The sequence below is a fragment of the Accipiter gentilis genome, unplaced genomic scaffold, assembly GCF_929443795.1.
Source record: "Accipiter gentilis unplaced genomic scaffold, bAccGen1.1, whole genome shotgun sequence".
In the NCBI taxonomy this organism is placed as follows: Eukaryota; Metazoa; Chordata; class Aves; order Accipitriformes; family Accipitridae; genus Astur; species Astur gentilis.
Window position 1 is genome coordinate 1 of NW_026061148.1, and position 24,508 is coordinate 24,508.

General features: G+C 67.4%; 4 protein-coding genes across 4 annotated transcripts; 2 read left to right on the forward strand and 2 right to left on the reverse strand.

Moving 5' to 3' along the window:
* Positions 1 to 3,755: 3,755 nt before the first annotated feature.
* Positions 3,756 to 5,556, reverse strand: TRAPPC5 (trafficking protein particle complex subunit 5). The gene is made up of 2 exons (XM_049797844.1): positions 5,486 to 5,556; positions 3,756 to 5,190 (listed from the first exon to the last, which is right to left on the reverse strand). The coding sequence occupies exon 2, from the start codon at positions 5,184 to 5,186 to the stop codon at positions 4,620 to 4,622; it is 567 nt and encodes a 188-aa protein (XP_049653801.1). The 5' UTR covers positions 5,187 to 5,190; positions 5,486 to 5,556; the 3' UTR covers positions 3,756 to 4,619.
* A 2,084-nt stretch (positions 5,557 to 7,640) lies between these two features.
* Positions 7,641 to 9,244, forward strand: PCP2 (Purkinje cell protein 2). Its single transcript, XM_049797840.1, has 4 exons — positions 7,641 to 7,702; positions 8,223 to 8,373; positions 8,725 to 8,858; positions 9,131 to 9,244. Exons 1-4 carry the CDS (start codon positions 7,658 to 7,660, stop codon positions 9,134 to 9,136), a joined length of 336 nt encoding a protein of 111 aa, XP_049653797.1. The 5' UTR covers positions 7,641 to 7,657; the 3' UTR covers positions 9,137 to 9,244.
* An 83-nt stretch (positions 9,245 to 9,327) lies between these two features.
* LOC126037510 (protein PET100 homolog, mitochondrial) lies at positions 9,328 to 12,073 on the reverse strand. The gene is made up of 4 exons (XM_049797845.1): positions 11,952 to 12,073; positions 11,170 to 11,256; positions 10,986 to 11,018; positions 9,328 to 10,509 (listed from the first exon to the last, which is right to left on the reverse strand). The coding sequence occupies exons 1-4, from the start codon at positions 11,976 to 11,978 to the stop codon at positions 10,450 to 10,452; spliced, it is 207 nt and encodes a 68-aa protein (XP_049653802.1). The 5' UTR covers positions 11,979 to 12,073; the 3' UTR covers positions 9,328 to 10,449.
* Positions 12,074 to 12,160: 87 nt separating this feature from the next.
* Positions 12,161 to 23,816, forward strand: XAB2 (XPA binding protein 2). Its single transcript, XM_049797843.1, has 19 exons — positions 12,161 to 12,260; positions 13,115 to 13,263; positions 13,706 to 13,829; positions 14,126 to 14,323; positions 15,309 to 15,443; positions 15,834 to 15,998; positions 16,265 to 16,409; positions 17,068 to 17,219; positions 17,913 to 18,032; positions 18,453 to 18,584; positions 18,837 to 18,968; positions 19,797 to 19,910; positions 20,256 to 20,418; positions 21,031 to 21,221; positions 21,751 to 21,873; positions 22,336 to 22,507; positions 22,781 to 22,907; positions 23,340 to 23,434; positions 23,703 to 23,816. The coding sequence occupies exons 1-19, from the start codon at positions 12,198 to 12,200 to the stop codon at positions 23,762 to 23,764; spliced, it is 2,562 nt and encodes an 853-aa protein (XP_049653800.1). The 5' UTR covers positions 12,161 to 12,197; the 3' UTR covers positions 23,765 to 23,816.
* The last annotated feature ends 692 nt before the right edge of the window (positions 23,817 to 24,508 follow it).

Sequence of the window (24,508 nt, forward strand, 5' to 3'; positions counted from 1 at the left end):
TACAGGGACATTGGGGACATCAGGGACATTGGGGAGACACAGGGACATCGGGGAGACACAGGGACATCGGGGACATTGGGGGACACAGGGACATCGGGGACATTGAGGGGACACGGGGACATCGGGGACATTGGGGATACAGGGACATTGGGGACATTGAGGGGACACGGGGACATCGGGGACATTGGGGATACAGGGACATTGGGGACATTGAGGGGACACAGGGACATCGGGGACATTGAGGGGACACGGGGACATCGGGGACATTGGGGATACAGGGACATGGGGGACATTGAGGGGACACGGGGACATCGGGGACATTGGGGATACAGGGACATTGGGGACATTGAGGGGACACGGGGACATCGAGGGGACACGGGGACATCGGGGACATTGGGGATACAGGGACATTGGGGACATTGAGGGGACACAGGGACATCGGGGACATTGAGGGGACACGGGGACATCGGGGACATTGGGGATACAGGGACATGGGGGACATTGAGGGGACACGGGGACATTGAGGGGACATGGGGACATCGGGGACATTGGGGATACAGGGACATTGGGGACATTGAGGGGACACAGGGACATCGAGGGGACACGGGGACATCAGGGACATTGGGGATACAGGGACATTGGGGACATTGAGGGGACATGGGGACATCGAGGGGACACGGGGACATCGGGGACATTGAGGGGACACAGGGACATTGGGGACATTGAGGGGACACGGGGACATTGAGGGGACACGGGGACATGGGGGATACAGGGACATTGGGGACACTGAGGGGACACAGGGACATCGGGGACATTGAGGGGACACGGGGACATCGGGGACATTGGGGATACAGGGACATGGGGGACATTGAGGGGACACGGGGACATGGGGGACATTGGGGAGATACAGGGGGACGTGGGGGACACAAAGGTGACACTGGCGAGGGGGTGACACGGGGGGTATGGGCACGGGGTGGTGACACGGGGGGGTGACAGGGGTGACAGTGCCACCCACCGCGCTGCTGCAGCCGCGTCTGGTTCCCCTCCAGCGTCGCCAGCGCCAGCGCCAGCGCCGACCCTGCGGGGACATGTCACCCACTGCCACCCACTGCCACCAGTGCCACCGCCACCCACTGCCACCAGTGCCACCCACTATCACCCGCTGTCACCTGCTGCCACCAGTGCCACCAGTGCCACTATCACCTGCTGTCACCTGCTGCCACCAGTGCCACCGCCACCCACTGTCACCCACTGTCACCCACTGCCACCACTGCCACCAGTGCCACCGCCACCCGCTGCCACCAGTGCCACCGCCACCCACCGCCACCCGCTGCCACCACTGCCACCAGTGCCACCGCCACTGTCACCCACTGCCACCACTGCCACCAGTGCCACCGCCACCCGCTGCCACCAGTGCCACCGCCACCCACTGTCACCCACTGCCACCACTGCCACCAGTGCCACCGCCACCGTCACCCACTGTCACCCACTGCCACCAGTGCCACCGCCACCCGCTGCCACCCACCACCGTGCCCACACCACTGCCGTCCCTGCCACTGTCACCCACCGTCACCCACTGCCACCCCTGTCCCCTCCTGTCACCCGTGACCACCCGCTGTCACACCCCCGCTCCCCCGAGCCCCCCCCCCCACGTCCCCTTGTCCCCCCCTGTCCCCAGTGTCACCGTTCCCCTCCAGCAGCTCCTGACTCTCCCGCAGGTGCCGGATCTCCTGGCTCAGCGCCGCGTCTGGGGACGGGGACACCGGCACCCTGTCACCCCCGTCACCCCCCCGTGTGTCCCCCCAAACATCTGTGTCCCCCCACACCCCTCATGTCCCCAACGTCCCCCATGTCCCCACACCCCCTCTGTCTCCCCATGTGTCCCCAGATGTCCCCTGTGTCCCCATACCCCCCGTGTCCCCACACTCCCCCCCATGTCCCCCCCAGTCCCCCGCAACCCCCCCATGTCCCCCGTGTCCCCCCCCCACCCTCCCACATCCCCCCCATGTCCCTCCCAGTCCCCCCCATGTCCCCATACCCCTCTATGTCCCCACGTCCCCCCCGTGTCCCCCCCCACACACTCACGCCGCCCCAGCAGCACCCCCAGCAGCCCCCCCCAGGCCAGGCCAGTGGCCACCAGCAGCAGGCAGAGCCCCGGGTGGACCCCGACGTCCCACGGCCACCCCCTGCCTGTGGGGACAAGGGACACCGGTCAGCAAGATGGCGGGGGGGGGGGACACGACACACGACACGACGACAGGGAGCTGCCACCACCCCCCCCGAGCCCCCCCAGCACCTGCCCGGCCCTGCCCCATGGGTGCAGCGAGCGCGTCCGGGCTCAGCCGGTGGCAGCGGGTGACACCCAGGGCCACCAACACACACAGGACCCCCCACCCACTCGGTGACACGTGTCACTTCCCCTCCCCCCCCCCCCCCCCCACCTCCCTGGGGACATGTGCCAGCGGGGTGGCCCCCGCCTGGGTGCCAGCGCAGCACTTTGGGGGGAGGAAGTGGCTTTGGGTGGGGGGGGGACAGACACATGGGGACAGGGTGCGGCCATCCGGTGCGTGACAGCGATGGCACCCAGGGGTGGGGTCCGGGTCCCCAAGGGGGCTGGTATGTCCCCAAGGACCACCCCAGTGTTCCCATGGGGACAGGGACACCCCCTCCCCTTGTCCCCAAGGACCAGCTCGGTGTCCCCAAGGGCACAGGGGACACCCCGCTGTGCCCAGCAACCAGAACGGTGTCCCCAAAGAGATCGGGGACAACCCGCTGTCCCCAAGGACCAGCCCCAGTGTCCCCAAGGGGACAAGGACACCCCAGGGATGAGCCCCAGTGTCCCCAAGGAGATGGGGGACACCCCCATGTCCCCAAGGACCATCCTGGCACCCCCAAGGGGATAGGGGATACCCCAGTGTCCCCAAGGAGCAGCCCTGGTGACCCCAAGAGGACAGGGGACAACCTGGTGTCCCCAAGGACCAGTTCTGGTGTCCTCAAGGACCAGCTCAGTGTCCCCAAGGGCACAGGGGACACCCCACTGTCCCCAACAACCAGACGGGTGTCCCCAAGGAAATGGGGTCACACGCCCATGTCCCGAAGAACCAACCCCAGTGTCCCCAAGGAGACAGGGGACAACTTGGTGTCCCCAGGGCCCAGCCCCGGTGTCCCCAGAGGGACAGGGGACAGACACTCCATGACCCCGAGGACCAGCCCCATTGTCACCAAAGAGAGACGGGACATGGCACGTCCCCAGGAGGGACAAGGGACAGGATTTGGGGACACCAACTGTCCCCACCACAGACTCAAAGCCCCCGAGGGGACGGTGCCACTGTGGAGTGACAGGAGCCACCCCGGGGGTGTCCCCAAGCCCCCAGTGATGAACGGAGGGACACCGGGAGGGACAGGGACCAGCCTGAATGTCCCCAAGAGACACCAAGGGCCATCAGGGGGGGAACAAGGGACAGTGGTGAGGGACATGGACTGGCCCCAGTGTCCCCAAGGGAGGCCAAGAGCCACCACGAGGGTCAAGGGACGGTGGAAAAGGACCCAAAGGGACCCCAGTGTCCCCAAGGGAGGTCAAGGGCCATCAGGAGGGACAAGGGACGGTGTCGGAGGACACAAACCAGCCCCAGGATGTCCCCAAACCCCCAAACAAGAGCCGAGGGCCATCAGGAGGGACAAGGGATGGTGTCGGAGGACCCAAACCAGCCCCAGGATGTCCCCAAACCCCCCCAAACAAGAGCCAAGGGCCATCAGGAGGGACAAGAGATGATTTATAGTGACACCAACCAAGGCGAGTGTCCCCGAGAGACACCGAGGGCCAACACGAGGGACAAGGGACAGTGGTGAGGGACACCAACCAGCCCTCAATGTCCCCAAGGGAGGCCAAGGACAATCAGAAGGGACGAGGGGTGGTATCCAGGGGCATTAGGGGACCCCAGCGTCACCGAGGGAGGACACAGGCCATCAGGAGGGACGAGGGACGGTGATGAGGAACCCAAACCACCTCCAGTGTCCACAGGGGAGGACACGGGCCATCAGGAAGGACATCAGATGGTGACAAGGGACCCAAACCAGCTCCAGTGGCCCTGAGGGACATCAAGGGCCATCAGGAAGGACATTGGATGGTGGTGAGCGACCCAAACCAGCTCCAACATCCCCAAGGGAGGACATGGGCCATCAGGAGGGACAAAGGACAGCCGTGAGGGACCCAAACCAGCTCCAATGTCCCCAAGGGAGGACACAGGCCATCAGGAAGGACATTGGATGGTGACAAGGGACCCAAACCAGCTCCAGTGTCCCCAGAGGAGGCCAAGAGCCATCAGAAGGGACACCGGGTGGTGGGAGGGAACCCAAACCAGCTCCAACGTCCCCAAGAAGGCCAAGGGCCATCAGAAGGGACATCGGGGTGGTGGCGAGGGACCCAAACCAGCTCCAACGTCCTCACGGGACGCCAACAGCCATCCGGAAGGACAAGGGACAGCGGTGAGGGACCCAAACCAGCTCCCACATCCCCAAGGGAGGACACGGGCCATCAGGAGGGACATCGGGTGGCGACGAGGGACCCGAACCAGCTCCAACGTCCCCGCGCGTGACCGTCCCCGCCCCGTGCCGTCCCCTCAGCGCCCTTCCAGGCTCTTATCGCGAGCGATGACGGCCTCCTCGAACTTGATCATGAGGGTGGTGCCTTTGTGCCAGTGAGCCGTGACCTTGGCCGGAAAACCGCTGGCGGTGAGGACGGCTTCCACCAAACCGGCGGTGAAGGCGGCGCAGTTGAGGGTGCTGTTCTCCTTGGGGACCGAGATGTAGGTGTTGACCAACGGTTCCTTCTCGATGACGTAATAAGTCTTGTCATCATCGTTGGCTTGTTCCAATTTATCGGCTTCTTTCCCGAAAAGAGCTCGCCAAACGGGACCCTTGACGAAGAGGAGGACGTTGAGGACTTTGGTTTCACGTCGACCGCTTTTCTCCCGGGCTACCAAGGCGTCGAGGACGCGAAGCCCCACTTGGTGGCCCAAACGGGCTAGTTTGGCCTGGAGCTCGGCTACCGAATAGACGCGGTTCTGGCAGTACTGGACCAGCTCGGAGAAGAGGAGGGCGAAGGCGCTGAGGCTCACCTCGGTGCGGGGGCGGCCCAGGGCTCGTTCCAGGATGGGAGACTTCCCTCGGGTGAAGCGGGCGTCCATCTTCCTGAGGGGCGGGGGGCGGGGGGGGGGCAGAGAGAGAGAAAAACGGGGGGGTCAGGGGGTGTTAGAGGGGGTTGAGGGGGGCCAGAGGGCACTTAGAGGGGGTCGGGGTGGTGTTAGAGGGGTCAGGAGGGTGTTAGAAGGGTGGTTGGAGGGGTTTGGGGGGCAGCTGGAGGGGTTGGGTGGGCACCCCTGGGAGCCCTGGGGTGGGGGGCACCCAGAAAGGACCCCCATGGGCTAGGGGGGGGCGGGGGGGACAGACGGGGCCCTTCCCACCCCCAGGACCCCCCAGGACCCACCTTCCGCCGGCCGCTCCCCGCTCCCGCTTTACGGCCCACAACGTCGCAAAAGCGCCGCGCGGCCGCCGTAAAGCGCGGGGGGGAGGGGGGGAGTGAGAGACGGGGGGCGTCGCCCCGGGCAACCGCGGGGCGGGGCCAAAGCCGAGGAATCGGGCGGGGCTTTGTGCTGCTGGGAGGCGTGGTCAGAACGAGCGACGCCCCGCCCCCCCCCGCCCCCTTTTTCCCGCCCCCGCGCCTTTGGTGGGCCCCGCCCACCGCGACCACGCCCCTTCAGGAGCGAGGGGCGGGGCGAGGCGGGACCACGCCCACAGGGGAGCACACGGGGGGTGGGGGGCGACACGGGACATTTGGGGACACGGGGGGGGGGGACACAGTGTTCGGGGGGGGGGGATGTCCGACCGCTTGGGTCCGCCAGCTGGGGTGGGGGAGGGGCGGGGGCCCGGACCTGCCCCCCCCCCCCCCCCGCGGAGCTCCTCAATGACGTCACAGGAGCGTCATAAAGGAGGGGGAATGGAAGGTTGGGGTGACCCTTGACCCCTTCCCTCTCCCTCACCCCCCCCCGGACGCCTGGGTCTCCCCCTCCCCCACAAGGGTGCCCCCCACCCATGGGTGCTCCCACCCCGGGGGGGGTCTCCCAACCTGGGTGTCCCCCCCCACCCCCACCCCAGGGATCCCCCGACCTGCGTGTCCCCATCACCCCTGGGGTGAGACACCCCCCACCCATGGGTGTCGTCCCCCCCACGGGAACCCCCCCGGGTGTCCCCAATCCCTGGGTGTCCCCGTGGGTGTCCCCGTGGGTGCCCCCCCCCCCATCCCTGGGTGTCCCCGTGGGTGTCTCTGGGTGTGTCCCCCCCCTCGTCTTCATCCTGGGTGGGGGGGCCCTGGCCGACCCCCCCCTGCACCCATGAGGTCCTCGTCGGTGAGTGGCACCCATGGGTGGGGGGGATGGGTTACACAGGGTGCCCCCCCACGTCACCCGTGTCACCCCCTTTGTCCCCACCCTGACCCCGCGGTGGAGGGGTCCCCTGCCCCCCCCCCCCAAAGTGATGGGTGCACACACACACACACCCCCAGCACCCATGGGTGCTACAGCACCCAAGCAGATGGTGGGGAGCACAGCTGGGTGCCCCCCCCCCAATAAAATGGTTTCCCAGGTGGCCGGGGGGGGAAGGGGGGAATTATGGGTGCAATTAAGAGCCATTTGGTTAATTGCTCCCGGCTGCCAGGGGGGGATTGGGGACACGGCGGGGGGGGCCCCCCCCCCCCAACACCCCCCCCACCCACCCACCCCCCCCCGCGCTGGGAGACTGCGGCACCCGTGGGTGCCCGGAGCATCTGTCAGCGCCCCTGCACAGCGCAGGGCACCCCACGGGGACCCACGGCACCCACGGGCGCCCCAGGGCACCCAAAGACACCCCACGGCACCCACGGGCACCCCACAGCACCCACAGACACCCCACAGCACCCACGGGCACCCAAAGATGCCCCACAGCACCCACGGGCACCCCACGGCACCCAAAGACACCCCACAGCACTCACAGACACCCCACGGCACCCACGGGCGCCCCAGGGCACCCAAAGACACCCCACGGCACCCACAGCACCCACAGACACCCCACAGCACCCACGGGCACCCAAAGACGCCCCACAGCACCCACGGGCACCCCACGGCACCCAAAGACACCCCACAGCACTCACAGACACCCCACGGCACCCACGGGCACCCCACAGCACCCACAGACACTCCCCAGCACCCACGGGTACCCCACGGCACCCAAAGACACCCCACGGCACCCACGGGCATCCCACAGCACTCACAGGCACCCCACGGCACCCACGGGCACCCCACAGCACCCACAGACACCCTGAGCACCCACGGGCACCCCACGGCACCCAGAGACACCCCACAACACCCACAGTCACCCCACAGCACCCACGGGCACCCCACAGCACCCACAAACACCCAGAGCACCCATGGGTGCCCCCAGCCCCCCCCCCCCCCCGCGCAGCTCTGCCCATCCCCCTCCCCGCTCCCATCCTCCCCGTGCCCCCCCCCCCCCGTGTCACCCACTCCCCCCCCGTGACCCCCCCACCCACCCCCGGCTGAGCTGGGGCGGGGGGGGGGGGGCGTGGGTATAAGGGGCAGCGTGGGGTGTGGGTGCTGCACCCACCATGGCCGCCCCGGAGGAGACAGCACCCAGCCACGCACCCGCGGGGGTGAGGGCACCCACGGGTGGGGGGGGGGGCACCCACGGATGGGGAGCACCCAGAAGGGGGGAGCACCCAGAAGGGGGAACACGCGTGGGGGGGGGGGGGGGAAGGGACAAAGGGGAGGGTGTGGGGGGACACCCACGGGTGGGGGGGGGGGCACCCACGGGGAGGGAATGGAGTGGGGGGTGCCCCCCATTGCAGGGGGGGTCCCCCCCAATTTTGTCAAGGGGTGCCCTTTGCAGTGGGGGGGGTCCCCATTACCGAGGGAGGTCCCCCCATTTTAGGGGGGGGGTCCCCATTACTGGGGGGAATCCCCCCATTTCAGGGGGGGTCCCCCATTTTAGGGGGGGGTCCCCATTATTGGGGGGGGTCCCCATTACCGGGGGGGTCCCCCCCATTTCGGGGGGGGTCCCCCCATTTTAGGGGGGGGATCCCCATTACTGGGGGGGTCCTCCCCATTTCAGGGGGGTTCCCCCCCCTATTTCAGGGGGGTTCCCCATTACCGGGGGGGGTGTCTCCGTTCCAGGGGGGGTCCCCAGCAGAGGGGGGGTCCCCGGCAGAGGGGGGGTCCCCATCAGAGAGGGGGTCCCCGGAGCAGGAGGGGTTTTTCTCCCTGCTGAGCTCCGTGCAGGGCGCCCGCATGGACGAACAGCGCTGCAGCCTGGGGGGGCCCGGAGGTGAGGGGACACGGGTGGGGGGGACACGGGGAGTGGGGGGGGGGGGGGGGGACAGGGGACACGGCGTGGACGTGGAGGGGACAAGGGGGACACTGAGGTGGAGGGGGCGTGGGGGTGCTGAGGGGTGCTATGGTTGGGGGGGGCTGGGGGGGGGTCTGTGGGTGCTGGGGGGGGAACTGTGGGTGTCGTGGGGGTTCTGTGGGTGCCGGGGGGGGGGGTCTGTGGGTGCCGGGGGGGGTCTGTGGGTGCTGGGGAGGGGGACATCTGGAGGTCCCCCGGAGTTCTGTGGGTGCCGAGGTGGGGTGGGGGTGGGTGGTGGTGCCGTGCGTGGGTGCCATGTGTCGGGTGCAGGCGGGGGGGGCAGCCCGCCCCCCCCCGAACTGGCGTCGTTGCTGGAGCTGCTGGCGAACACCCAGGGCCGGCGGATGGACGAGCAGCGGCTGCCCGTGCCCCGGCTGCCCGGTTTCGGGCCCACCCCCGGCAAGGTGGGGGTTCGGGGGGGGGAGACACACCGGGGGGGGGGACACACGAAGGGTGGGGGAGTGAACTGGGGGGGTGGGGGGGGGGCAGAAGTGGGGGGGGGGGGACCCAGGGAGAGGGGGGATTTGGGGGGGGGGGGGGGCACACCCCACGGGGACACCCGCTGGGGGAGAAGGACCTGGACAAGGGGGGGGACGGGACACCCAGGGTGGGGGGACACCCAGGGGACATCCCCTGGGTGCTATCCCCCCCCCCCACCCCCACCATCTCCCCACAGGACTGAGCTCCCAGAGCCACCGACACCCCCACGTCCCCGAGCCCGCGATGGCACCCCGTGTGTGTCCCCCAGCCTGTCACCCCCCAATAAACCCCTCCCCGATCTTGTCACTGTGGGGCCTGTGACACCTGGGGACAAGGGGTGGCCTTGGGGACACGGGTGGCATTGGGGAGGGGGGGGGGGGGGAGGAACAAGGCACCCGTCACTGCTGGGTGGCATCAGGGGACACTGGACATCCCGGGGGGGCGGCACAGGGGTCAGGGGACACCCGCAGCAGATGGGTGACACCTGGGGACACAGGGCACCCACGGGGGTGGCACCAGGGGACACCCACGGCAGATGGGTGGCACTAGGGGACACCCAAGCCACCCCCCCGTGACACACTGGGGGACACCAACCCCCTTGGTGACACCCTGGGGACCGCCCCGTCACCGTGACCGCCCCACGCAGATGGTGCCAGTGCCATTTATTGGGGGGTGGGGACACCCGGGGTGTCACTTGTCCCCTCCAACACTGAGGTCACGGCGGTCACGGCAATGGCACCAGGACGGTGGCAGGTACAGACACGTGTCACCAGCCGTCACGGCGATGCTGCCAGGGCAGGGACACGGGGACGGCCACGTGTCCCCACTGTCACCCGTGCGGCTGCAGCGCTGGCATCAGGATGCGGCCACATGTCCCTTCTGTCATGGATGTGGTGACGAGATGCAGCCATATGTCCCCTCTGCCACCGACACGTTCCCAGCGATGGCATCAGGATGAAGCCACGTGTCCCCTCTGTCACCAACACGTTCACGGCGACGGCGTCAGGACGAAGCCACGTGTCCCCTCTGTCACCAATGCGGTCACTGCGGCAGCGTCACGATGCGGCCGTGGTGACAGCACGTGGCCGTACGTCCCCTCCGTCACCAAGACGGACGCGGTGGTGGCATCAGGATGAATCCACGGTGACAGGACGTGGCCGTCATGTCCCCTCTGTCACCAGCACGGCCACGGTGATGGCGTCCGGCTGCAGCCACATGTCCCGTCTGTCACCACCATGGTCACAGCGATGGCACAAAGATGAAGCCACGTGTCCCCTTTGTCACCAATACGGCCACAGCGATGGCGTCGGGACATGCCCACGGTGACAGGATGAGGCCACGTGTCCCCTCTGTCACCAACACAGCCACGGTGTCACGACGAAGCCACGTCGAGCGGCCACGTGTCCCCTCTGTCACCAACACGGCCATGGCGCTGGCGTCACGACGCTGCCACGGGTCCCCTGTGTCACCGCGGTGGGGGGGGGGGGGGCAGTGGCTGGGTGTCCCCGTGTCCCCTCAGTCCCGTGTCCCCTTCCCCTCCCGCAGCCGTTGCTTCAGCTCTGCCATCGCCCGTCGCTGGGGGGGGACACACAGGGGGGGGTGTCAGGGGATGGTGGGGACACACGGGTGCCCCAGGGAGGGACCGCACCCCGTGGAGGGGGGGACAGGGGCGTCACCAGTGTCCCAGGGTGTGGAGGTGTCCCCTGTGTCATCCCCCCCAGTGTGGGACAGTGGTGACACCTTGGGGACATCAGGGACGTTGGGGATGTCAGGGATGGGGGGGACGGGGGGGATATTGGGGACACTGTGGGGGACACTGGGGACATTGAGAATACTGTGAGGACATTGAGGGGGTTGTGTCCCCAATGTCCCCCGCTCCATGTCCCCAGTATCTCCCCCGTCCCCGATGTCCCCCCCCCATCCCTGATGTCCCCAAGGTGTCACCACCACCCCACACCGGGTAGGGGGAACACCGAGGGGATGCTGGGGACATTGGGGACACTGGGGGGGACACACTGGGGACACGTTGGGGACATATCGGGGTCTCTTACCCGGTCAGGATCGTCCGGAGGAAAAATCTCCCTCTGGAAAAAGAGAGCGGGCTCAGTGGGGGAAGGGTGGGGGCACCCAAAGAGGGGGGACCCAGGGGTCTGGGGCCACCCCTCCCCCACCCCAGGGGGACACACCCAAGTGTCCAGGGCCACCCTCCCCTCCCCCCCCGGGCCCCTCCCCCACCTTGCGCTCCACCACGTGCCGCTGGAAGTAACTGGCCTGGTTGGAGACCCAGAAGATGCCGACGGGGAAGGACAGGTAGACCAGCATCTGGGGACAGGGGACGCTGTCACACCCCCGCCACGCGCACTGTCCCCGCGGTCACCCGGCGGGTGACACCTGCGTCAGCCGGCTGAGGGTGTGGAGGGTGTCACCCGCTGTCCCCATCACCTGTGCTGGGGTGTTATCCGCTGTCCCCAGCACCGTCACCTGTGTCCCAGTGTCACCTCCCGTCCCCAGGCCCTATGCCAGGGTGTCCCCTGGTGTCACCTCCTGTCCCCAGCACTGGCACCTGCGTCCCAGTGTCACCTCCTGTCCCCATCCCCTGCGTCCCACTGTCACTGACAGTCCCCAGCATTGTCACCTGGGTCCCACTGCCACCTCCTCTCCCCACCACTTGTACCAGGGTGCCACCTCCCGTCCCCACCGCTGTCACCCGTGCCAGGGTGTCCCCCCACCGTCACCTCTTGTCCCCATCACCCATGCCAGCGGTTGTCCCCTGGTGTCACCCCCTGTCCCCAGCGCTGCCATTTCTGCCCCGGTGCCGCCTCCTGTCCCCAGTGCTGTCACCTACGCGGGGGTGTCCCTGCCGTGTCCCCCCCCTCCGCCATATCCCCACTATCTCCCCCCCATGGGGCAGGACAGGCCCTCGCTGCCCCCCCCCAGCCTTATTGCCCCCCTAACTGCCCCCCCCCCGGGGTTAATACCCCCCCACGCCCCCTAATTGCCCCCCCACACACACACACCCGTAGGATCTCCAGCTTCACCCCCATGGCGCTTCCAGCGCCCCACTACTTCCGCCTCCCCACCCCGCAACACGGCGGCCGCCTATTGGCCGAGCGCCCAGCACCGCCGCCGCCTGTTGGCTGTTAGAGCCGAGGGAGGAGGGAGGCGGGGCGAGACCCTGAAGGGCGTGAGCAGCGACCAATGAGGATGCGGGAAGGGAGTTGTCGTGCGAGCGGAAGTGGCGTCATCGCGACGCGCCGGAAGAGATGGCGGAGCGGGAGAAGATGGCGGACGCGGTGGAGATGCCGGAGCGGGAGGAGCTGCGCTTCGTGAGTGGGGGGGGGGGGAGGGACACGGACACGGACACCCCCCGTGTCCCCTCCTGTCCCCCCCCCGTGTCCCCGATCCCGTCCCCTCCCCTCTCCCCCCTTGTGCCTGGTCACCGTCGCCGTCCCCCTCGCTCGGGTCCCACCTTCTTGCTCCCGGTCCCCGCCGCCCCTTGTTCTCGCTCTCTGTCCCTGTCACCCCTCGCCCCGTGTCCCCTCGTTCTGGCTCCCCGTGTCCCCCTCTCTCTTCGCTCCCTGTCCCCGTCCCTCCCTGTCCTTGTCACCCCTCGTTTTTGCTCCTCGTCCCTGTCACCCCTCTTTCTGGCTCCTTGTCCCCGTCACCCCGTGTCCCTGTCACCCCTCACCCTCGCTCCCTGTCCCCCTCACCCCTCGTTCTGGCTCCCCGTGTCCCCCTCTTTCCTTGCTCCCTGTCCTTGTCACCCCTCATTCTCGCGCCCTGTCCCCATCACCTCTCGTTCTGGCTCCCCGTGTCCCCCTCTCTCCTTGCTCCCTGTCCCCGTCACCCCTCGCTCCCTCTCCTCGTCACCCCATGTCCCTGTCACCTCTCACCCTCGTTCCCTGTCCCCATCACCCCTCATTCTGGCTCCCCGTGTCCCTCTCACCCCTCGCTCCTTGTCCCCGTCACCCCTCCTTCTTGCTCCTTGTCCCCGTCACCCCTCACTCCCTGTCCCCATCACCCCTCACCCTCACTCCCTGTCCCTGTCACCCCTCGTTCTGGCTCCCCGTATCCCTATTCCCCCTCCTTCTCGCTCCCTGTCCCCTCCGTGTCCCCTGTCCCCTCCGTGTCCCTTGTCCCCCCCTGACCCCGCTGTCCCCATCCGCCCTGCTGTCCCCAGGAGGAGGAGGACGTGCAGCACGAGGAGGAGATCCTGCGCAATCCCTTCTCGGTGCGGTGCTGGCTGCGCTACGCCCAGGCCCGGCAGAAGGGGCCACGCCACCGCCTCAACCTCCTCTTTGAGCGCGCCCTCAGGGAGCTGCCCGGCAGGTGGGGTGGGGGACGGGGACACCTCGTGGGGGGGAAACCCACAGGGGGACCTTGGGGACATCTTGGAGTGGGAGGATGGGGACATCCTGGGTGCCCTCACTGGGGACAGGGAGCTCTGGGAGCACTTCAGTGGGGGGAGAGGGACTTGGGGGCACTTCAGGAGGTGGGGGGGACACACAGGGACCTCAGGGGTGTCCTTGTGGGGGACAGGGACCTCGGGGACACCTGGGGGGATGCACAGGGACCTCGGGGACACTTGGGGGGACCTAGAGGACATCTTAGAGTAGGGGGAGAGGGACATCCTCGGTGTTCTCAGTGGGGACAGAGAGCTCCGGGGGCACCTTGGTGGGTGGGTGTGGGACAGGAACCTCCTGTGTCCCCTCGTGGTGGTGGCGGGGGGGTGGCAGGGGTGACAGGCGTGTCCCCCCATCTCCCTCCCCAGCTACAAGCTGTGGTACCAGTACCTGCGACAGCGGCGGCAGCAGGTGAAGGGACGCTGCCCCACCGACCCTGCCTACGAGGAGGCCAACGGCTGCCACGAGCGCGCCCTCGTCTTCATGCACAAGGTGGGGACACGGGGACAGAGAGGGGACAGGGGGACAGACAGGGGACACGGGGAGAGTGGGGCGAGGGCAGCTGGAGGGGACGCAGACACACCGAGGTGGGGAAGGGGATGTGGGCATGTGGGAAGGATTTGGGGACGTGAGGGGCGACAGAGAGGGGACACAGAGCTGTGGAGCCCCACAGCTGCCCCCGTAAGCCCTTCCCGGCCCCACAACTGCCCCCCACACACACCCCACAGCCCCATAACTAACCCTCCAAGCCTTCCCCAGCCCCATAACCCTCTCCCCGTGCCCCACAGATGCCCCGCATCTGGCTGGATTACTGCCAGTTCCTGGTGGATCAGGGCCGGATCACGCGGACGCGCCGTACCTTCGACCGGGCCTTGCGGGCGCTGCCCATCACTCAGCACCACCGCATCTGGCCCCTCTATCTCCAGTTCGTCCGGCGCTACCCCCTGCCCGAGACCGCCGTCCGCGTCTACCGCCGTTACCTGAAGGTACCCGGTGGCACCCTGGGGTGGTGGCACCCTGGCACAGTGGCATAGCCAGTGGTGGCACACTGGGGTTGTGGAGCTGCTGGCGGTGGCACCCTGGGGCGGTGGAACACCTGATAAAGTCACCGCAGGGTGGTGGTACACCCAGCGGTGTCACCTCAGGGTGATGGCGCAAGCAGTGCTGTCACCCTGGGGTGGTGGCACGCGGTGCTGGGGGGTGGCAGAAGGGACGGGTGGTTTGGGTGGTGGGAGGGGGACGTGGGGACAGAAGCGGCAGGAGGGACGCGGAGGATGTTGAGAGGGATGGGGAGAGCAGGAGGGATTGGCAGGGACGGGGGGACACAGGGCCAGGACAGAGGTGGCAGAGACACGCAGGGTAGGGACAGAGGTGGCACAGAGTAAGGACAGCAGTGACAGGTACACGGAGAGGACCAGAGGTGACAGAGCAGGGACAGAGGTGGCACGGGGCAGAGTCAAGCGGCAGGGACACACAGAACAGGGACAGAGAGGACACAGAGCAAGGAGGGTGGTGGCAGAGGTGACACAGAGCAGGGACAGAGGTGGCTGGGATGACACGGAGGAGGGTAGAGGTGGCAGAGCAGCAACAGGTGACACGTGGCAGAGACAGAGATGATGACAGGTTTTCGTAGCAGAGTTGAGGCAGTATGGGTGACACCAGACAGGGTTGGGGATACCACGGGGGACCAAGGGGACAGAGGGGATACGGGTCAGGGGACAGAGGGGACCCCAGGGACAGGGACAGAGGTGACACGGGGCAGAGACAGAGCTGGCAGGGACACAGAGCAAGGACAAAGGTGCCATGGGGGCCAGAGAGAGGTGGCAGGGACACATGGGGTGGAGGCAGGGACAGAGGTGACAGGGACGGATGCGGTGATGAGCCTTTATAGCAGAGACATCAGACAGAATCGGGGACACCACAGGGGATGGAGGGGACATTGGGGACAGGTCCTGATTGTCCCCTGCTCAGCTGAGCCCCGAGAGCGCGGAGGAGTACGTGGAGTACCTGCGCTCCGTGGGGCGCCTGGACGAGGCCGCCGTGCGCCTGGCTCGCCTCGTTAACGACGAGCGCTTTGTCTCCAAGGAGGGCAAGTCTAATTACCAGGTGGGCACCCTTGGGGACCACCCATGGGTACTGTGGGGTGCCAGTGGGTGCTGGGGGTCACTGTGAGGTGCTGGGTGGCAGTGATGGGTGCTGAGGGCTCTGATGGGCATTGGGGGGGGCCACCAGTGGGTGCTTAGGGCTCCCATGGGTGTTGGGGGGTGCTAAGGGGGTTTGGGGGCTCCCATGGGCACTGAGGGGTACCAGTGGGTGCTGGGGGGGGTTCGTATGGGTGTTGGGAGTTACCGTGGGGTGGTGATGGGTGTTGGGGTGGTGCCAAGGGATGCTGGTGGCTGCCGGGGGCTTCTATGGCTGTTGGGGGGTCCTGAGGGCCCCTGCAGAGTGCTGGGCATCCCCTCAGGGTGCTGACCCCCCTCCTTGTCCCCCCCCAAGCTGTGGCAGGAGCTGTGCGAGCTGCTCTCCCAGCACCCAGAGCGGGTGCGTTCTCTGGACGCGGGTGCCATCATCCGGGGGGGCCTGACCCGCTTCACCGACCAGCTGGGCCGGCTCTGGGGAGCCCTGGCCGACTGCTACATCCGCAGCGGCCACTTCGAGAAGGTGACGTGTCCTCAAGTGCCACCCGCGGGCTACCCCTAGTCACCCATGGTCACCCACCTGCCCTGTGGCTACCACGATTTGGGGTTTCTGTCCCCCAGGGCCACCCCTGCACCCGTCCCCTCTTCCCAAACCTTCCCAGGGCCGCCACAGCCCCTGTCCCCACCCCAAGGCCACCAGTGCCCCGCTTCCTTGTCCTTCCAGACCCATCCAACCCCAGGAACTCCATCCCTGTCCCCATCCCTGTCCCCAACCCGCTGTCTCCGCAGGCCCGGGACGTCTACGAGGAGGCAGTGCAGACAGTGATGACGGTGCGGGACTTCACCCAGGTCTTCGACAGCTACGCCCAGTTCGAGGAGAGCGTCATTGCTGCCAAGATGGAGACAGTCGCGGAGCTGGGCAAGGAGGAGGACGGTGAGTTTAGGGGTGCCCCGCCTCAGTTTCCCCCCAAAAAGAATGAGTTTGTGGATGCCCTGCCTCAGTTTCCCCCCCAAAAAGGTTGAGTCTGGGCGTGTCATGTCTCAGTTTCTCCCCAGGGAGGGTGACTTTTTGGGGGTTCCTGCAGTGCCCTGCCTCAGTTTCCCCACCCGATGCGTTTCCCCTGGCACCCCCACCCCATCCTAGTGGTGCCCAGCACCCTATGGGGCTCCCTGAGACCCCATCCTCGCCCCTGGGTGCACCCAGCACCCCATGGGTGTCCCCTGACACTCTATACCCATCCCTGGTGTCCCCCAACACCTGCTCTCATCCCCTGGGAACCCCCCGACTCCCTGTCCCCACCCTGGGGGTTTCCCAGCATCCTGGGGGGGTCCTGGTCACCCCCTCCAGCCCCCTGGTGTCCCCTGCACCCCGTTCCCACCCCGGGGGGTGCCCAGCACCCTGCATGGGTGCCGGTCGCCCCATCCCCACATGTCCCCTGACACCCTGTCCCGAACTCAAGGGTCACCCAGCACCTTGGGGGGGATCCCGGTCATCCCGGGTATCCCCAACACCCCCTCCCCACCCCTTGCGGGTGCCGTTCACCCCGTCCCCGCGCGTCCCCTGGTGACCGTGTCCCCATCGCCGTCCCCAGAGGAGGTGGAGCTGGAACTGCGGCTGGCCCGCTTCGAGCAGCTGATGGCCCGGCGCCCGCTGCTGCTCAACAGCGTCCTGCTGCGCCAGAACCCCCACAACGTCCACGAGTGGCACAAGCGGGTGCAGCTCTACCAGGGACGTCCCGAGCAGGTGGGGACACCGCCGGGGGGGGGGGCAGCGGGTGGCTGGGGAATGTTGGATTGAGGGTGAGGGGGACATGGAGGGGCGTAGAGGGACACCTGGGGACACCAGGATGCGTACAGGGGACACCTGGGGATGGTGGGAGGGGCTGTTGAGGGACACATGGGGACAGCAGGGTGTGTGTGGGGGGACGTGTGGGGACAGTGAGGTGTGTATAGGGGAGACACGGGAGTGGTTGTGGTGGGGGACACCAGTGTGTGTATAAGGGGACAGGTGGGGACAGCAGGGTAAGCGTGGGGGGACACGTGGGGACACCGGGGTGCATGTAGGGGAGACGCACAAGGATGTTGGGGTGAGTATAGGGGACTATATAGGGGACACACGCATGGGGACACTGGGGTAGGTGTAGGGGGACACATGGGGATGCCGAGTTATGAATAGGGGAGACAGATGGGGAGGCTGGGTGACTGCAGGGGGACACCCGCTTGTCACGGGGACATCGGGGTGGCTACAGGGGAACATAGGGATGTCGGGGTGCATGTAAGGGGAACACAGGTGGGGTAGACACGGGGATGTGTGGGGACACGGGTGGGATGCCTGGGGACATGCACCTGGTGTTGACGGTCCAGGGAGGTCCAGGGGACAGTGGGGTGCACATAGGGATTTGGAGGTGTCCCCAACATGTCCCCAATGTGTCCCCAGATCATCAACACCTACACGGAGGCTGTCCGCACCGTGGACCCCTTCAAGGCGACGGGGCGCCCGCACGGGCTGTGGGTGGCCTTCGCCCGCTTCTACGAGGACAACGGGCAGCTGGATGATGTGAGGGGGGACACCCTGGTGTTCCCTCCCCCGGGGGACACCCCCCCGAACCCCGACTATCCCTCAGTGTCCCCCCAAACCCTGGCTGTCCCCAGTGTCCCCGCAAACCCTAACTGTCCCCAATGTCCCTGCAGACCCTGACTGTTTCCCCGTGTCCCCCAAACCCTCTGACTGTCCCCCATGTCCCCCAAACCTCGACTGTTGCCCTTGTCCCCCCCCAAACCCTGACTGTCCCCCTTGTCCCCTCAAACCCTGACAATCCCCCGGTGTCCCCCACGCCCTGACTGTCCCCTCTGTCCCCCCAAACCCTGACTGTCCACCTCAAACCCCGAATGTCCCCCAAACCTCACCTATCCCTCATGTCCCCGCCTGTCCCCCATGTCGTACCCCCGAAACCCTGACTGTCCCCTCTGTCCCCAGGCTCGTACCATCCTGACCAAGGCCACCCGCGTCCGCTTCCGGCAGGTGGAGGACCTGGCCGCCGTCTGGTGCGAATTCGGGGAGATGGAGCTGCGCCACGAGAACTACGACGAGGCCCTACGTATCCTGAGGGTCCGTCGGGACACCTGGGTCCCCCGCACCCCCGGCCCCGCCACAGGGGATGGGTGCTGAGGGTGGGGGGGGTGCGAAGCCGGGTGCCTGGGTCCTTTAATGGGACACTTGGGTCTTGTAAGGGGAATTCTGGCTCCATCTTCCCCATTGGGAGGGTGAAAAGGGAGATGGGAGCAGCTGGGTGCTCCGGGGGGGTTGTGGGGACCTTGGGGACACTGGTGACACCCCCCTGTGTGTGTGTGTGACCCCCAGAAAGCCACGGCACTGCCTGCCAAGAGGGCCGAGTACTTTGACTCCACGGAGCCCGTCCAGAACCGCCTCTACAAGTCCCTCAAGGTCTGGTCCATGTTGGCTGACCTGGAGGAGAGCCTGGGCACCTTCCAGGTGGGTGATGCCCCTCACCCTGTGCCACCCCTGGCACCCCCAAATCCCCTATAGGGTCCCTCCCTGCACCCTGCAGCTCTGGGTGCCCTACTTTGCACCCCAATGTCCTCTCCCGGCTTCTGTGGGTGCCCCCTTGCTCTCCCTACCCTTTGACCACCACTGGGTGCCCCCCCCCCATTCTGTGCCTGTTTGCCCCCACCCCCATCTGCTATGGGTGGCTCCTCGGCACTCCCCTCACCCCACGGGGTGCACCCCATCTCCAGTGGCTGCCCCCGTGCACCCCATATCCTCTTGGGGTGCCCCCTCCCTCCCATCTGGGTGCCCCACACCTTCTTGGGCTCCCTTGGCACCCCCATGTCCCCCTCTGGGTGCCCCAAGCCCCTTTGGATGCCCCTTTGGCACCCCAATGTCCTCTCTGGGTGCCCCCATCCCCTCCCCACACCCCCAGCACCTTTCCCCCCCTCGGTTCCCCCCTTGGCAGCCCTGTGTCCCCTGTGGGTGCCCCCTTGGCCCCCCTACGTCCCCCCTGGGTGTCCCCATCCTCTCTACCTGTGCCCTCAGCACCTTTGGGTCCCTCTTGACACCTCCCTGTGGGTGCCCCCGTCACCTTTGGGTGCCTCCTTGGCACCTTTGTGTCCCTTCTGGGTGCCCCCATCACCTTTGGGTGCCCCCCTTGACACCTCTATGTCCACTCTGGATGCTCCTATCCCTTCCCCATGCTCCCATCCCCTGCCCACCCGCCTGCCTCCCCAACCTTGGCACCCCGCTGTCCCCTGTGGGTGCCGGGTGATGGGTGCTGACCCCCCTGTGTGCCCCCCCCCCCCCCAGTCCACCAAGGCAGTGTACGACCGTATCCTGGACCTGCGCATCGCCACCCCCCAGATTGTCATCAACTACGGCCTCTTCCTGGAGGAGCACGGCTACTTCGAGGAGAGCTTCAAGGTGGGCACTTTGCGGCACCCCGACAGCAGGGGGGGGGGATACCAGGGACACCCCGGGGAGGGTGCTGGGGACACCCAGGGACATCCCACGGCCAAGGAGGGTAGCGGGGAGATCCTGGGGAGGGTGTTGGGGAGACCACAGGGACCCTGTGGCAAGGGAGGGTGTCAGGGTCACTGTGGGGAGGGTGTTGGGGACACCTCAGGGATGTGGCAGGGGGACACCGCGGGGACCCTGTGGCCAGGGAGGGTGTTGGGGACACCGCGGGCACCGCATCCTGGGGCTCCTGATGGCAAAACAGGGGCGGTGACAGGGTGGTGACAACGGTGCCACCGTGGGTACCCGCAGGCCTACGAGCGAGGCATCGCGCTCTTCCGCTGGCCCAACGTGGCGGACATCTGGCACACCTACCTCAGCAAGTTCGTCGCCCGTTACGGCGGGCGCAAGCTGGAGCGAGCGCGGGACCTCTTCGAGCAGGCGCTGGATGGGTGCCCCCCCAAATACGCCAAGAGTAGGGGCGCAGGGGCAGAAGGGGGGCGCGGTGGGTGGGGGGGTGGTAGAGATGGGTATGGGGTGGGTGTGGGGTGGGGGGGAGGTGGGCGTTTTGGGCTGGGTGCCCGGCGGAGTGTGAGGGTGGGCGCCTGTGGGTGAGCACCCAACCGCTCGCTGTGCCCAGCATCCCTGGGTGCATGCTGGGACCCCCAGCACCCCTTGTCCCCTCCCATCAGGGTGCCCAGCACCCCTGCGCTGCCCTACTGGGCTCACGCTGGGGGCCCCCAGCACCCCTGGGTGTCTGTTGGGGCACCCAGTGCCTCTGGGTGCATGTCGGGGCTCCCAACCCCCCTGGCTACTCCCCTGGCTACCCCCCTGTCTGTGTGTCAGGGCTCCCAGCACCCCTGGGTGTTGCATTTGGGGCACCCAGCACCCCTGGGCACCCCAGCTGGGCATGTGTTGGGACCCCCAGCACCCTGGGGATCCCCTCCCTCCCGAGGTGTTGCACCCAGCCCTCCTTCTTCCCACCTCGGGCACCCATCAGATTATTCCCCACCTCCCTGCCTCGGGGCGCACCGGCAGCACCCCGAGGTGGGTGCGGGCGCTGACGGGTGCTACCGGGTGCCCGCAGCCATCTACCTGCTGTACGCCAAACTGGAGGAGGAGTTCGGGCTGGCGCGGCACGCCATGGGGGTGTACGAGCGTGCCACCCGCGCTGTCCTGCCCGCCCAGCAGCACGACATGTTCAACATCTACATCAAACGGGCGGCCGAGCTCTACGGCGTCACCCACACCCGTCCCATCTACCAAAAAGCCATCGAGGTGGGTGCTGAGGGGGCACCGAGGAGGGTGCGGGGGGATTTAGGGGGGTATTACATGGGGATTGGGGGGACACAAGGGGATGCTGGGTGGGTAGGGGGACCTGGGGACGCCGTGGGGACAAGGAGACACCGCACGGGACTAGGGGGGGATGTGGTGTGGGCGTGAGGAGCTGGGGGCACCGCGTGGGCCGGGTGATGGTGCTGTGTGGGCGTGGGGAGGGTGCTAATGGGTCTGTTGGGTGGTGTCACCCCTGGGTGCTGACGTCCCCCGTGGGTGCTGATGTGCACCCATGGGTGTTCACATGGTGCTCGTGCAATCCCATGGGTGCTGATCCTGTCCCTGCTGGGCTGACGTCCCCCGTGGGTGCTGATGTCTCCCACGGGTGCTTGACGCAGTCCCCCAGGGGTTGTTGACGTCCCCCCCACGGGTCCTGACGTCCCCTGTGGGTCCTGACATGCACTTGGCTGACATCCCCCGTGGGTGTCGACGTCCCTGGTGGGTGCTGACGTCTCCTGTGGGTGCCGGGCAGGTGCTGGGTGACGACGCAGCGCGGGAGCTCTGCCTGCGCTTCGCAGACATGGAGTGCAAGCTGGGGGAGGTGGATCGGGCCCGCGCCATCTACACCTACTGCTCCCAGATCTGCGACCCCCGTGTGAGCACCCGCCGCCGGCGCGGGGTGGGGGGGGGCACCCAGGGGTGGGCGGCACCCGTTGGGGCAAAGACTGGGGTGGGTGCTATCCTGGGGGTGAGGGTTCAGGGTGTCACCAGCCTGGGGGACACAGGGGTGCCCTGGGATGGGGTGGGGGGCACCCCGTGACATCAGTGCAGCCCCCGGGGCTGTATTGGGGTGCCCTGTATGGGATGGGGGGGCCAGGGCCATCCCCAGTGCCACATGGGTGCGGTGTGCCAGGACGTCCCCAGTACCCAGGATGTTCCCAGTGCCACATGGATGCCCTGTGCCAGGGTTGTCCCCAGTGCCATGTGGGTGCCTAGCACCAGCACGTCCCCAAATCCACATGCTGCACGCGGCACCAGGCACGTCCCCAGTATCACAGGGTGCCCCTCCTGTCACCGTGTCCCCCCCTCCCGTGACCCTGTGTGTCCCCCTCCGCAGATCACGGGCACCTTCTGGCAGACCTGGAAGGATTTCGAGATCCGTCACGGCAACGAGGACACGATCCGGGAGATGCTGCGCATCAAGCGCAGTGTCCAGGCCACCTACAACACCCAGGTCAACTTCATGGCCTCCCAGATGCTCAAGGTCTACAGCAATGCCACTGGCACCGGTGAGCGGGGGCACCCATGGGTGCTGGGGGGGGGGGGGGGGGGGCAAGGGGGAGCACCTATGGGGTGTTTGTGGGGCGGCTGTGGGTATGGGGCTGCAACAGGGAGTGCTTCTTGGGGTGGGAGAGCACCCGTGGGTGTGGGGAGCACCCACAGGGAGCACTTCTGGCGTAGGGGAGCACCTATAGGCACCGAGGTGGAGGTGTGGGGCTGCTGTCGGTGATGTGTGTGGTCCCCCCCCCCCCCTCAGCAATGTCCCCCCCCTGTCCCCACAGTGTCCGACCTGGCCCCAGGACAGAGCGGCCTGGATGACATGAAGCTGCTGGAGCAGCGAGCGGAGCAGCTGGCGGCCGAAGCGCGGCGGGACACCCCCCGCCCCCCCGAGAAGGTCCTCTTCGTCAGGTGGGTGCTGTCACCCCCCCCGGGGTCACCAACAAACCCACTCTCCCGACCTGAACCTGGTCCTTGTGGGTGGGGGGTTGACTGTCACCTCCCCAGGGTCATCCCTGTTGTCCCCCCCATGCCAAGGAGAAAGACCTTGTGGTTGTGGGGGGGGTGGTGGCACCTCCAGGGCGTCACCCCTGCCCCCCCCATCCCAAGAGCGAGGTCCCCTTAATTGGGTGTCACCTCCCCATCACCCTGTCACCTCCCCAGGGTGACCTCTGTCCACGCCCCACCCCCCAAAAAAAATGAGGACAGGCTCCCCTTGGTCCCATGGGTGCTGTCCCCCCCATCACCTCTCACCTTCCTGAGCCCCACCACCGGGCCTGGGTGCCCCCCCCCCCACCCGTGGGTGCCCCCCACCCGTGGGTGCGGGTGCTGATGGGTGCGCAGGGCCGAGGGCCCGCGGGAGGCTCTGGCCGCCCTGTCCCAGCAGGGGAACCCCGACGAGATCGACCTGGGGGACGAGGACGAGCCCGAGCCTGACGGTACGTGGGGGGGGGGGGACGACGACGACACGGGAGGGGGGGACACGGTCTTGGGTGGGGGACACACACACGTTGGTCCCCAGGGGACTGAGGGGGGACAGATAAGGGGGTCATGGAGGGGGGGGACACATGGCAGCCCCAGGGTGGGAGTGGGGGGGGACGGACGGGGGGGGGTTGCCATGGTTGGGGGGGGGGGTGTGGGGTGTGTGACACCCCCTGTTTGGGGGTCCCTGACACCCCCCTCCCCTTGCCCCCTCCCCCCCTCCAGAGGTGCAGCTGGAGCAGAAGCGGGTGCCCTCCTCCGTCTTTGGGGGCCTGAAGGACGACTGAAGCCGTGGGACACCCCTGGACACCCCCAGCCCCAACCCCCCCCCCCCCCGCCACTGTCCCCATCCCCTCCCCCACCTTAATAAACCCCATTTTTACACACATGGGTGGCCCTGTCTGTTTGCGGGGGGTGGCACCCAGGCACCCCCCCCCCCCTTTATGGTAGAGACCCTAGCACCCATATCCCCCCCCCCCCCCCCCCACTTTGAGTGCCCACTGCCCCCTCCTTGGGGGGGGGCAGCGCTCCCATAAGGGGAGTGTGGTGTCCCCCCCCCCCCCAAAGAACCCAGGCTATCTTTAAGTTACTTTATTAAGTGACAATGACACAGGTGGGGGGGACACATGACACCCCCCCCACCCTGAACACCCACCAGCCGTGCGACACCCCCCCGACCCCGATAGACACCCCCTCCCCTATATACAGGGGGGCACAAACCCCCCCCACCCAGCCCTGTCCCCACCCCGGGGGGGGGCAATGGGGACAGTTGCAGGGTGGCAGAGCCAGCAGCACCATGGGGACACTGGTGACACCCCCCCAAACAGGTGTGTGTCGTCCCCCCCCAATCTGTGCCACCTTGTCCCCAAGCCCTGGGGATGGCACTTGGGGGGGGGGGGAAACATGACCCACGGGACGATGACAGGGCTGTGTCACTCTGTCCCCAAACCTCATGGCGGGGGGGGGGGCACAGCCTAGGCACAAAGTGGGTGGGGATGACTCCCCCCCCCCCCCATTAGCTCCATGTCCCC

What these genes read in the sequence shown, in the direction of transcription:
- TRAPPC5 (XM_049797844.1), bottom strand. Translation starts at nt 5,186, where the DNA reads ATGGACGCCCGCTTCACCCGAGGGAAGTCTCCCATCCTGGAACGAGCC.
- LOC126037510 (XM_049797845.1), bottom strand. Translation starts at nt 11,978, where the DNA reads ATGGGGGTGAAGCTGGAGATCCTACGG. An exon ending in TGAAGCTGGAGATCCTACGG is followed by an intron (nt 11,257 to 11,951) that starts GTGTGTGTGTGT and finishes CCCTGTCCCCAG; the next exon opens with ATGCTGGTCTACCTGTCCTT. An exon ending in CTCCGGACGATCCTGACCGG is followed by an intron (nt 10,510 to 10,985) that starts GTAAGAGACCCC and finishes GTCCCCCCCCAG; the next exon opens with CGACGGGCGATGGCAGAGCT.
- PCP2 (XM_049797840.1), top strand. Translation starts at nt 7,658, where the DNA reads ATGGCCGCCCCGGAGGAGACAGCACCCAGCCACGCACCCGCGGGG. An exon ending in CCAGCCACGCACCCGCGGGG is followed by an intron (nt 7,703 to 8,222) that starts GTGAGGGCACCC and finishes TCTCCGTTCCAG; the next exon opens with GGGGGGTCCCCAGCAGAGGG. An exon ending in CAGCCTGGGGGGGCCCGGAG is followed by an intron (nt 8,374 to 8,724) that starts GTGAGGGGACAC and finishes TGTCGGGTGCAG; the next exon opens with GCGGGGGGGGCAGCCCGCCC.
- XAB2 (XM_049797843.1), top strand. Translation starts at nt 12,198, where the DNA reads ATGGCGGAGCGGGAGAAGATGGCGGACGCGGTGGAGATGCCGGAGCGG. An exon ending in AGGGCAAGTCTAATTACCAG is followed by an intron (nt 15,444 to 15,833) that starts GTGGGCACCCTT and finishes TCCCCCCCCAAG; the next exon opens with CTGTGGCAGGAGCTGTGCGA. An exon ending in ACTTCGAGGAGAGCTTCAAG is followed by an intron (nt 19,911 to 20,255) that starts GTGGGCACTTTG and finishes GGGTACCCGCAG; the next exon opens with GCCTACGAGCGAGGCATCGC.